The following is a 12,541-nucleotide window of genomic DNA, read 5'->3' as shown; positions in this document are numbered from 1 at the left end:
GCGGCTCACGGTCGGGCAGCGGGATGGCGCATGCGCCGAGCGCCCCGCCGGCTCCTCCAGCGGCGGAGCTCAGTATTGGCACGGACCTGCCCCCGCCGCAGTGCCGCTCGCACCGCCACAGCGGGGGCGCGCCGGTCCCCGCGGGTCTCTCACTCCCCGGCAGGCACAGAGCTGCCTCACAGACACCTCCCCAAGCCAAACGGGGCGGGGCGGCGGCGACACTGCCCTCCCCCGCCCCTCTGCAGGCCCCGGTTCCTCCGGCTCCCCGGCCCCGCAGCCGGCGGGCGGCGCGCTGCGCGTGCGCGGGGAAGAGGCGGGAAGCGCCTGGGGCGGCGCGCGCAGCCCGCTCTCCTCGCGGCTCCGTGAGGAACCGGCGGCCAGAGGTGACACCGGGAGGTGACACCCGCCCAGCCCCACGCTGGGGCTGCTGTTCGTGTTAAACCCCTTCGCACAAGGGGGCAGCGTTAGAGTGGGAGAGCGTGCGTTTGTGCTGCGCTGCGGCTCGGTTTCGTCTTCCCCCTCCACCCCCGTTCCTGTGAGGGCTGGACTTGCTGTTGTGTGGTGAATATACGAAGTTCTTTCCCCCCAGTGTGTGTGTCACCCGTGCTCGTGAAGAACAACTCCCCACACTGAGCACCACGAGAATTTCTTACCTTCGCTGTTTGAGAAAAGGATTATGAAGAAAACATGCTCTATGCCTGCCATTCAGGTGTGTAGATAACAGCTTACGGACCTTCCAGGACCCGCAGCAGCAGCTGGCGCTGGGCATTTCATAGCGGAACATGGAAGGAATGAGAAACAACAGTAAAAATGTGGGATTGATACTGGATAGAGGACATTTTTCCATCGTGAGCACAGAGGAGTATTTGGACAGGCTGCCCAGACTCTGCAGCCTCTCCTGGAGTTTAAGGCTGATTAAATAAAGCCCCTGTCAGACCTGAGGGTGACCCTGCTGTGAGCCCTTCAACCCAAATTATCCTGTCATGTGGGGCTGCTCATTTGTAATGGCTCGCAACCAGAGGAAGCAAAATTGTTGTTGTTAGCAATCCTTAATTACTTAAATGTTTATAGAGAAGTTTATCCAGAGCTAGTCTTTTCTTTCAGCATCACGTTATAGTGAATTAACACAATTACACACAAAGCACCCTGTTAACCAAATCAGCCAGGTTACATATCACAGCTACGTGTATTTAAATGAAAGATCCGAAGTGTTTTTATCTCAGCTCTCCTTCTCTGAGATGGAAGTTGGCGCACTGGGCTGCCACACTGCCTCAGGGAGCGTTGCCTGCTTCTGGCGCTTTCTGCAGTGTCCTGGGTTTTCTTGGCAAGTCTCTCATCCAAGTCATGACCAATCCTTGGACCTTGCTTCATTCCTCCATTTCACAAACTGCTGCCCGTGGTGACAAAACAGCAGGTAATGCTGCATTGTAATGAAGAAATGCCATAAACCCGCCTCTCGGGAAGCACGGAGCTGCTATTCGCATTCCTGTTCTGGCTACACGTTTCTCCTAGAAACTTATTTTCACACCCTTTCCATTGCCCCGGCCTTTATATTCTCAATATAAACTATGGATTTTTACTAATGTATTTATCCTCTTATGATTGAAGCACAAAATGAAATCACAGCACCAGCTTTAGAGAAAACAAAGAGCTCCTGCATTGGAGCTCTGGATGCAGGGGTTTCTGGGGAGAGCAACCTGCAATGTGATTCAACAGCAGCCACGTGTCACTGAGCCTCTTCTGCAGCTTCTGGCATTCTGATGGAAATTCTCTTGTTCCCAGGAAGCGGAAAATTAAATTGGGTATCTGTGCAAATGAGGATCGAATTGCACCTCTCCTCCATATGAAGAAATTATTTAGGGTCAGTTCTGTCCTCCTTGGTGACAGGTAGAGGTGAAACACCATCACTCTTCAGTCTCTGTCTTTAATACACGCCTGTAATAAAATGACTGGACAATTCCCAGGTGTGGGTGCTGCTTGAGCCTTGAAAACGTGCGTGGGGACACGCTGACACTGTGTGCACGTGAGAACACCGAATTCTCAGCTGCATTCACTTGGGGTACAATTCTCGGCATCACCCAAGTGATACAAGACAGGTGTTTTTTCCTGCACGAGAAGAACCAGTAAATGCTCGCATACATGTGCGTTTGGAGGTGTTACTTTTGCATATATATATTTTAGGTGAAGCTGATTAAACTGATGTCCATGAAAGAGTTGTGTGCAAGAATTTTAAGTAGCCCCTGCTTTTTAATATTCACTTCCTCTTTGGTTTTAATTATTTTGTTCCTACATTTTCCCTTTCAATTTACTAAAAATCTAGAAATGTAATTAGAGAGAGGCTGAACTCAGAGAAAGCTGCCAGCATTTCTACATCATGATTAAATATATCAGCCATCCCTTTAGTGAGAGAGTGAAAAACAGGATTCTCATAATTATCTCCCTGTTATCCAGGAAAGAATCTGCAACACGTACGGATACAGAGTTATTGAAAATGCAGCACTAATTAAAATCTCATACAGGCTCCTGATGATCAGGAGAGTATGAAAACACAGTTATTTAATTATTTCCTATATTTGCCATCTTTGTTACCAAAACAAACAAAACCATTCTAAACAAAACCCATCTCCAATCACTGGGGAGACTTAATGAGGCTTTTATATATGCAACAGTCACACAAACATGGCAAGCTGCTCGATTCACCTCTCCTTTCCCAGGGAGACAGCTACGGAACTCGCTTTCCATCTGTGATGCAAAACGAACGCTGTGGTATATTCAAAATCAGTCGTGGAATCGTTGCGTGGTTCGAGGATATGGATACTGTTCATTAGTTTTAAGACCAGAAAAAGAATCTTGATATGATAGGCTTTTATGGTTTCATTGTGAAATAGCAACATTTGTGTCACAGCCAATTAAAAATCTAGTATCTAAGAGGTTATTGCTCCAGCCTGACCTCTGGGGGGTCTCTCCATCATCTAGACCCAGGCTAAACCCCTCGTGCTCCCACCCAGCCCAGTGCGGAGCCCTCGTTGTTATTTCCGATTGCTCTGGTCCGAGGAGCTTTGGCAGCGCCGAGCAGCCGAGGACACGAGCGCTGATCCGGGTTGTGATGGAAGGAAACGCTCCGAGATGCTGGCTGCTTTGAACCACGGGAGCTGAGCATCCTCCGGGACCGGAGACTGGGAACTTTTGCACTCCTGTTCCTCAACGTTTAATTTGCAACAGAATAGCAAGTACTGAGCTGGGCAGAGCCCAGTGCCGTTGCTTTTCCTTCACTATAAATAATCTCCAGTGTTGCATGGAGTAGGAGGGTATGTCCACACCAGCTCCTGCTTTCCCACCTGCAGGTCCCACGGCACCTCTGTCCCTTGGAGACGAGAGGGGAAAGTCGCTCTAGCACAGCCACCTCGTACATACAGCGTTAAATTCAGTACAAAACATCATTCTTGTCAGAATTTGCTTTCCTGACTTCAAAATACTGTAAGATAACTGAGTCATTGTTGCTGTGATTAAAAACCGCTTTTACTTGTGAGAAAACAAACATTGTTTAAAAAATCTTGACCTCCTTTGGAAAAACTCTGACTTGGAGATTTTAATTGCAGGGAATCTGTTTATAGCGCTATTTTTACAGGTATTGGAAAAGTATCAAAGCCAATTTTTTTAGAAGGGGAAATTATACTTTAAAATGCACTATTGTGAGAAAGTGGCTCCCTAATGTCTTTGAGTTGGTGCTTTGTTTCTCGTTAGAAGCGTCTCCTGTCTTCCCTGATGAGCCTGCTCTTGTTTTCGGCGCTGGTTTGCTTTAAGATGCTTTTGATCCTGTATTCATTAAAACCTGATCCTGCTGCTTCCCACCAGCCCTAATGGTCTGTGAAATTATTTCCCTTTCTGCAAGACGCTGTTAACTCTGCTGGCACCTGCGGAGCAGAGGAGCTCACAACAGTGTCCAGAGTCCTCCCAGTGATTCAGACCAGCTTTGCTCCACAAACAAGAATTAAGCATCAGTGCTATCGCAGCATCTTCCTCCGTGGAGAAATGGGAATAGACTGCAACTGAGACTGAAGGGCTTTATCGCTGCTGTTCTCCCCTTCTACAGGTACACAGAGATAATCGGACAAAAGACTTGAAAATCGAGGAGAAGATCCACTCTGTATAACAGAGCGTGAAAGTTTGAATGAGCATAAAGGGCTCAAACAGCTGAAGAAAAAGAAAAGAGGCAGTAAATCAAGTAAGAAGGTGGGGAATGATGAAGAGAAGTGATGTAGTAAAGGAAAAATACAGCAGAGCACTTGCAGTGTGGACCTTGCAAAGAGTAGCAGCAGCTAAGGACAAGGCAGGATTTTTAAGGTATCCACAAACAGATTATTTTCAAGTACTTCGCATTGGGATTTGTAGCCAGATGACAGTTTAGTCTTGTCCTGGTTTTGAAGGCTGGTGCAAGAGAGGAGAGCTCTCTCAATTTGTGCTTTCAACACAATTATAAAGTTTAGTGTTAGCTGTCAATATGTACTTGATTGCACAAATTGTAGCAAGTATCATGATTAAATATTGCTACTCCAGAACATTCTTACAGAACTGCAGAGCTTAACATGGAGCTCATCAGTTGTTTCTGCCTTCTCATTAGCCATGTCCTGCAGTGACTATTAGGGCATTAAGTTACTGCAACCAAAATAGCACTAATGAGTATGCAGATGTTTAATTTCATTTGAAGATGCACTCAGTTATTGCAGGGAAAATTGTTTTCTAGAACAGCAATTTCAAAGCCAAGATTCAGGAGCCATGAGGACCAGCCAAAAGGAGGGTTGTCCACGCAATGTTTTGGCCATGTTGTACAGGTCTGTGTGCTGCAGTCTTTCATTGTACGATCGCATTATCTTTAACCCGATTCCCTAAGGAGACAAAGTTGTTTGATGTTCCACAGCTCTCACAAACTTGCTGCTACTGGTCAGAATAAACTCACAGCATGCCGACGTGGGACTTTCAAGCTTGCATGTGTTTTCCCAGGGTGCTATTTTGATTCTCTCGTGCTTTTTAAGTCCATGGATTCTGACAGGAATTCCCATTTCCTTTGCAAGACTGTGCAGGATCCTGCAGCATAAGCTCGAGTAACCACCAACGCTTCACTGAGTGGCACAGCAATAAATCACAGTTGCTCTTGAAGAACGACCATTAGGGTTGGTTTTTTTAAGTGGTACCTTCAAGACTGGCAACTCATTATTTCAAAGCGGCAACAATAACTTCCTTATCCCTGAAAACTGTTATCATCTGAGCAAGAGCCTTTACCGTCCTGTAACCAGGAAAGTGTCAGCGTTAGACAATTATATCCAGCTCTACAAAATATACACACACAATACCGTACACCTTATCCTACGTGCTCTCCAAACATTTGGGTTTTTTTAAACTTCTGCTGCTGGAGTTGCAGAAGGAACTCGTAAAAACGACACAGATGAAAGGAAAAGCAACACAGCTGCCAAGTTCCTCTCTGCGGATGCCAAGGCTCAGTCACGAAATCAAACTTCACCTTTCTAAGCTGATACATCAGCGAGTTCCTCCTGGAGGCCAAGGGCACAAACACCGCAGCGGCGTCTGCTGTTTGTTCTGAGTACGTGCGTGACTCTTCTCACCTCCCCAGGACCGCCAGGAACTGACAAGGTTCCGAGGAGGATCCTGGAAGAGATGTCTCTAAAAACACCGGCTGATGCCCGTGGCTGCTGCTGCGGGGAAGCAGCTGTTGGTGGTACAAGAGCACAGGCAGGTGTGCACATATTTATACTCGTGCCATTTGCAGTGGAGCCATTCTGCAGAGGAGACAGTGATCGTTTTAAAGCTGCTAACGGCTTAGCATCAATGGAGTCTCTGCTGACAGTCAGAAAGAACTGAAGCAGAATAAAAATGGTGCAAGACCTTGATTTCCACCTTGTGTTCCTCCTGTAAGCACAAAGACTCTGGAAGTACAGTTATCTTGCTAATTAAACAGGAACTGCTTTTTTGTTGTTTTTCTCCTGGTATTTATTGAAAATGATTGAAACAAGAGTTCCCCCTGCTGGTGACTGGCCGAGTCATAAACACACCCAGAGTTGGGGCTCTAGAGCCAACAAATGTAGAAGAGAAGATGGAATCTCTTTGTAACTTCTCAGCCTGACTGTCATGTTTTGCTCTTGCTGGGCTTTGTCTGAGGCTCTTCCACTCATCTCCTCCTCAACTGATTACTTCTTGCACTCAAAGACCCGTTTTGCCTGCCCAGGACGCAGCGACCCACGAGCATTCCCTGCAGTAACTCCGGAGCAAGTCACCCCAACTCAAACTGACAGAGCGTGTCCAAAGCATCACCCCCTTGGCTGCGGAGGGTGACGTTTTACACTTGAAACGCTTCATTTTGGACAGTATGGTAGCCAGCCTGTCAGCAGGCAGAGGAATTACCGTGCTCTTGGCAGCCCAGGGCTGGGGACCCGCTTTGTTGCAGTGCTGATTTGCAAACAGCTTCTTGAGTTGCTCCTGTAGCCTCCTCCGGGGCCTCGCAGGGCAGGAGGTCAAGAGGACAGCGCGCTATCCAGGGAAACACGCCGGTTCCCACTCCACGCAGGTACAAGAGCTGCCTTTGTTTTAAGAAATTGTTATTGACGAAGAGTCAGAGGTGCAGCAAGATCCAAGCTGGAGCAACACCAGCAATAGGCTTTAGAGCTAAAGTGGGTCAAGGGAGCCTGCAGCAATCAGGAGAGAAAATCTCCTTTATTTTTTTCCTTCTTGGCAGACTGATATTTAAACCTGTGCTCTGAATACAGACAAGTTGACGATATTGGTGAAGACAAATCTTGGCTTAGAAAACAGACTCCAGGAAGCTCCCAGCTTCACTCTTTCTGCTGGTCCAGGCTGCTGCAGAGGGGCAGGGACAGAGCTGAGCTCCCTTCCAACTGTGTTGGCGTCTTTTCAACGGTTAAGAATTAACAAGGTCTTTTTTAAGATATGATCTTTCCTAAAGCTGCAGCTCCACTGGGAGCAAAAGGGAGAATTCTGAGCCCCAGCGGAGCAGCCTTCCTGGCACGTACGCACAAGACGCAATTTGGGTTGAGATGCTGTAAATGCAAAGGAGATCACCGCTGGCAGGCTGAGAACACGGTGCAGATGGGCTCCCGCCGTCTCACTCCCTCTATTTCTGATCAGAGACTTTCTCAAGAGCTTTTAGTCCGTGTAGAATTATTGCTAAGGAGCAATTCTGCTTCTGTGGAATCCAAATCGCATGATTTCCCTTTGATTTGAAGCACACGCTCTAGAATAGAGTAGTGGCTTGTAACAGCAGTGACTCAAATATTCTTAACAGACGACGTGTTCGAACAGAAATTCCAAGATTATCACGAGGAAGCGGACGGTTGAGGGGGTGGTTTCTAAAGCTTTTGTCAGGTGTTTGTATTTGCACAGTGACACGGGAGCTGGGTCCATTCCTACACCAGATTACTAATTCTAGAGAAGGGAAAACAAGTCTGCGAGACTAACAGAACTGAGAGCTCACCTAGAATCTTTTTGCTGCTTTTGGTTGCCAAGTTTGAGAACTGGTTAAATTTAGGATAGTGCTATGAGACAGAGAAGCACAAGTCCTAGAAACATAAAGGAAATGTGGTTTTATGATTAAATCACACCAAAGATAATGAATTCTTATCTCTGCCAGTGTTCATGAACAAATCATGCAATTTCTCTGCTTCCTTTTATAAAACTGAAATAGTATTAATTACCTTTGAGGCCCTGGGAAGCACCACAGTCGCTCGGGCAGCCCGACTGTCCGTGTCCATGGGCAGCACCGAGTCATATCACAGCCGCTTACGCATCAGGGTTCTCTGCTACTGAGAACATATTTGTTTGCTACTTATCACTTGACCTTTAAGACAATGTAAGTTAACAAAGAGGCAAAGGTGCCAGAGATAAACGCTTTAATAGCCTCAGGTTTATATTTCCAAGAAGCGTGTTGTTTGTGTAGAACTATAGGATAGTAAGACAGATTAAACTGAAGCCAAATTTGAGGCCAAAAAAAGTTGCAAGAGCCACTGGAGGGGCGGGGGAAGCCAGGGATGGAGAGAGAGGGACTCAGAGCAGCCGCTCGTCAAAGGGACAAAGAGCCTGTCTGGAGGGTGAGGCCGGAGCCACCGAGCAGATGGAGAGCAAGCGGCAGCTGGTGAGAACCCACGGCGGTGGAAGAGTTTGCTCTGTGGAGATCCTGCCCTCCAGCCATGAAGGCATCGATACGATAGAACCTCCTCCCGTGATTAACCAGGGCCCATTCCACGTTAGAACCCACTGTCACACAATCCCGGCAGGGTCTGGGCAGCAGAGGCTCCCGTTCCTTCATCAGCCAGAGAATTAATCTGGCCCCCACTAGTTAAGCAGCTTTGCCGTAAACCTTTACATACAACAAGAGCTGTTTGTGTTTCCGAAGGGCTCGGATGAAGGATGTAACGCATCTCGGTGTGTCACTTTTTCTTTAATAAAGATATGAAGGTTTTTTTCCTGTTAAGGCAAGAATTCCATCCTGCTGCTGGGATCTAGTAACGCAGCTTTGATTACAGAAAAAAAAAGCTTAATTACAATTAGAACTAAAGTATTACACTTTTAAGACAATTTTGAATAAAAAACTAAAACAAAAAGAAAGATCCAAACACTCCTCTTCTGATTACCTATCCTGAGTCCAGTTTCATATCAGATTTTGAGGTACAAGACAATAAATTAAAAGTTCATTCCAACTGCAGAGATCAGCCATTTCCTTAATGTGACGTCTTCTTTACTCCCTTTCCAAATTTGGCATCGAGTCCCAGGCCTGCGAAGAGACACAACAATCCATGTGCACAGAGAACTTCCTCACGTTCTTCAAACGTAACGCAAAGAACTTCACCAAAAATTGACTTAACAGCACCAATGAGAGACCTAATAAAGGTGCTACAAGTCCTGCTCCCCTTTCCTGCGCTGGGGAGGCACTGACACGCTCTGCAAGATTGCTCCTGTACATGAGGGGTCTCTGACCGGTTCCTGGCTCTACTCTCACTGCACGTCATCTTTAAATCAAGTATTTGCTTCCCAGACTCACCCAGGAACACCAGGACTGTCCCCACCCACTGCATCGGACTGATGGGGTTGGCAAACAGGATGACAGACGCTAAAATGGTGAAGAACTTGCGGGTTGTGGTGATGATGGAACAGGTCAGAGGTCCGAAGTACACCACGGTCATGAAAATAAAACTCTGTGAAAACACAGACGCCTTCCGTCACTCCGACTGGAGAAAGTACAACACGGATCATGTTTCCAGGTGAAAAGCCATTGAGCCAGAGCCAAAAAGAATCTTATTTCAAATCCCGACTCTTTGCACACACGCTTTGCGGTTTCCCTGCTGAGCAAACACGCGCAGCAAAGGCTGCAGCACGAGGGCCTCGCGCTTACCTGCCCCAGCGCACTGGTCAGGCCGAACAGCAGGATGTTGGAGATGACGCCGGGGTGACGTTCTGTGAAGCGCAGGAACTCCCAGAGCTCTCCGGTGAACAGGATCCCTGGAAAAGGGGCAGGATGGAACCCGCGGATTCGGCACCCAGAGGCAGCCCCAGCAGCCCACCGATCATTTCAGTTCCTGCTCATCACCCAACAGGAGCTGCTAAAGGCAAAGACTGAATTCCACACAGTGGAGAACAAGCAGGAGAAAAAGCGACCACCTTCCTAGATAATTAACGAAAGAAGCAACCATTAACCGCAGATCCAATTCTGACAAAACAGTCCCTAGCAATTAATTAGCAGAGCTGTTCCTTAACGCGGTGGGAAGCCCGCCGGTGCGGTTTGCTGCTCCGGCGGCAGCAGAGCCCGGGCAGACACGGTGGAGCTGCGCTGCTGCTGTCCCTGCGCAGCGTCACCAGGTGAGCTGCACACAACAACCACGCTTCACGTGCAAACAGACAACCCAAACAAAAAGCCATTTGCAAAATGCGTTCCAGGCCCTTTTTGTGGAGCAGGACACGCTGTCTCTTCCCCTGGGGTGTCTCTGGGTGCGGAGGCCGTGGGTTTCGCAGGGTGTCCCTTACCAGCGCCCAGGAACAGGGTGGACCAGAGATTAACGTTCAGCATCATGTGGTTGGAGCCTGTCTGGTAGTGAGCTCTCATGTGATCCTGTGACACGCCGGTCAGCCCGTCCAGCGTCAGGGACAGCAGCTGAGACAAGACAGAGAAAGCACAGAAAACCTTCATTCTTTGTGCCTTCTCTGCAGGGAAAAATGTCTTGAGCGTTCCCCTCCTTTTTTTACATCCCAAACAGCCATTCAATAGCGATTACGTAGCCTCCAAATAGATGCTAAGAGGGACGCGGGTGCGCTCAGGTGCCAACCTCACCCGTGTCCTCCCACGGCAGCGTTTCCGCGCCGGCTTTTGGGCGTGAGGGGGTACAAAGGACACGGGCTTATCTGTGCTGGAACCACAGGTTCCTCCCGGCCCGGGACTCACCAGGAGCAGTTCTCCATAGCCAAAGACGTGGTCCTCGCTCCCAGCCCCTTTTTTGGGCTTGTATAGGAACAGGGCCACGCCGGCCACGATCAAGAGCACGCAGAGGTACTTGGCCGGCGGATACTTCTTCCGCAGCAGCGTCACTCCCAAGAGCATGACTGTAAAGAGGCAACATCACCAACCACCCCCAAGAGCCTCTCTGGGGATTTTTAACTCGGCTCAACAGAACAACAGGCAGATAAAATCACAGTGGCACGTCCCGGGGCAGCATGGAGGCGGCATCCTGATTGCCGAGCTCCCGGAGGACACGGGAAATCCATGCAAGAAATGTGAAAAGTGCATACCTGGGATAGGCTTGCAGGATTTCCCTAGGACCTATAAAGGAAAAACGGCATTAACTATCACGCACCGTTGCCTGCCTGCAATGGGAGAGATCACAGCAACATGACGTACAGGGTCAGAGCGCCCTCCTGTAACAACAGGGACTACGGGAACAAAGACAAAAATCCCCACTCCGGGGCGAAGGCTTCAGAAATCCTCTCGAGCCAGCTCCAGCACCAAACCTCAGTCATTTCTCAGGGCTGCTCTTCCCTTTCCAGAGCAGACTGAGCTCCCCAACCCCTCCCCACACCCAGCGCGGGCTGAAACAGCGAAAAAGCCGCAGAAAGGCACCTGCGGAAAGTGGGAAAACCAGGTTCCCTCTGTGCAATAATTATCCCCGGCTGCTCCTTCCGCAGCTCGAGCTCCCTTAGCACAGCGCCCGCGTTGAGCAAAGAGCGCAGCTGTCCCCCCGCAGCTGTCCCCCCGCAGCCGCCACCCCGCAGCCCCCACAGCTGTCCCCCCGCAACCCCCACAGCTGTCCCCCTGCAGCCGTCCCCCCGCAGCCCCCACCTGGGTCGGGTAGCTGACGAACTGCAGCGCCGAGTTGCTGGAAACCATGGCGCCCAGGTAGGAGAGCGAGCAGGCGGCATAGAGCCAGCGGCGGGTGCGATCCCCCCGGCCCGAGTCGAACACGCGGATCACTGCGGGGGAGCGGGGGGAACACAAAGCGCGGGGTCGGGAGCGGCCGCCAGGAGCCCCCGGGACAGCCCGGGCCCCGAGCGCGGCGGCCCCGGCGGGTCAGACCCGGAGCCCCATCACTCACGGATCTTGGCGAACGCGGCGTTGATCACGCACTGGATGAACACGAGCGTCAGCGCGAACGTGAAGCGCTCCTGCTGCGCGCCGTCCCCGTAGCGGCCGCGGGTGCTGCAAGAGCGGGACACGGTCAGACCGGCGGGACGGCGGCCCCGCGCGCCCCGCCCGCCCCGCTCACATGCTCTCCTGCAGGATGCCGTAGTAGAAGTAGCAGAAGAACACGCCCAGGAAGCAGACGGGCAGACGGAGGCGCTCGGGCAGCGCGGCGCCCCCCGCGCTCGCTCCCATGGCGGCGGCGCCGCGGCCGCTCAGCGCTGGGAGCTGCGGGGGCTCCGGCAGCTCCAGCACCGCATGGGGCAGCGCGGCCGGCGGAACGGGCGGCTTCATACGCGCAGCCTGCGCCCGCCCGCCAGGGCCCGCCCGAGCCTGCCCGCCGCGCTGCCGGGCCCGCCGCGGGAGGGGCGCGGGCGGACCCCGCCGGGAACCGGGTGGGACCGGCCGGGGGGGGTCGCGCCCAGACTCTCCGGTGCCGCTCCCGGGCCGCCCGCGCCGCGGGTCGGCGACACTCACGGCCGCGGGGCGCCCCGCGGGGCAGGCACGTGCTGGGCAGCCCCGAGCCGGGGGCTTTCGCCGAGCGCGGCCTTTGCGGTGACGCAACCCGATGTGGAGAGCACGGATTGGCTACGCGAGCGGGGCGGAGCTAGCAGAGGGTGTGCGCACTCGCAGGGGGGCGGGGCTGTCCCACCCTCGGGCGGTGCCGCGCAGGTCCTAGCGCCCGCCCGCCCGCCTCGGGACCCGCAGCGGCTCCGCGCCCGGCTCCGTTCTTCTGGCGCCCACGGCTTCTCGCCCCGGGAAACATGGCGGTGACACGGGGCTCTGTCCGGAACCCCCGTGCAGACCGGGACCGCGACTCAAAACATTAAACCCCCAAGTCCTCGGGCT

The 12,541-nt window shown here is 51.5% G+C and overlaps 2 protein-coding genes across 3 annotated transcripts in view; both read right to left on the bottom strand.

The window, feature by feature from the left end:
* Positions 1-7,792, bottom strand: part of SPOP (speckle type BTB/POZ protein) — a 29,984-nt gene extending 22,192 nt beyond the window's left edge. The window contains exons 1-2 of the mRNA XM_080359780.1: positions 7,725-7,792; positions 654-761 (exon numbers count right to left, since the gene is read on the bottom strand). The gene's annotated coding sequence lies outside the window, so the exon portion shown is untranslated. The remainder of the gene's footprint in view (positions 1-653; positions 762-7,724) is intronic.
* Positions 7,793-8,451: 659 nt separating this feature from the next.
* Positions 8,452-11,969, bottom strand: SLC35B1 (solute carrier family 35 member B1). 2 transcript variants are annotated; one of them, XM_080359965.1, is made up of 9 exons: positions 11,778-11,969; positions 11,607-11,710; positions 11,354-11,484; positions 10,807-10,837; positions 10,463-10,620; positions 10,048-10,174; positions 9,419-9,525; positions 9,068-9,221; positions 8,452-8,800 (listed from the first exon to the last, which is right to left on the bottom strand). In XM_080359965.1, exons 1-9 carry the CDS (start codon positions 11,885-11,887, stop codon positions 8,748-8,750), a joined length of 975 nt encoding a protein of 324 aa, XP_080216091.1. In that variant the 5' UTR covers positions 11,888-11,969; the 3' UTR covers positions 8,452-8,747. The 2 variants fall into 2 exon arrangements, with proteins under 2 accessions (XP_080216091.1, XP_080216092.1); XM_080359966.1 differs by lacking the exons at positions 10,807-10,837; positions 11,354-11,484.
* Between the last annotated feature and the right edge of the window lie 572 nt (positions 11,970-12,541).

The sequence above is a fragment of the Nesoenas mayeri genome (genome assembly GCF_963082525.1).
Source record: "Nesoenas mayeri genome assembly, chromosome: 26".
In the NCBI taxonomy this organism is placed as follows: domain Eukaryota; kingdom Metazoa; phylum Chordata; class Aves; order Columbiformes; family Columbidae; genus Nesoenas; species Nesoenas mayeri.
Note: the sequence above shows the minus strand (reverse complement) of the source record. Positions and strands in the feature narration are given on the sequence as shown.

Coding starts and splice junctions, on each gene's coding strand:
- SLC35B1 (XM_080359965.1), bottom strand. CDS start 11,887: ATGGGAGCGAGCGCGGGGGGCGCCGCGCTGCCCGAGCGCCTCCGTCTG. Junction 11,485..11,606: donor CGCCGCGTTCGCCAAGATCC/GTGAGTGATGGG, acceptor GCTCCCCCGCAG/TGATCCGCGTGTTCGACTCG. Junction 10,621..10,806: donor ATCCTGCAAGCCTATCCCAG/GTATGCACTTTT, acceptor GCCTCTTTACAG/TCATGCTCTTGGGAGTGACG.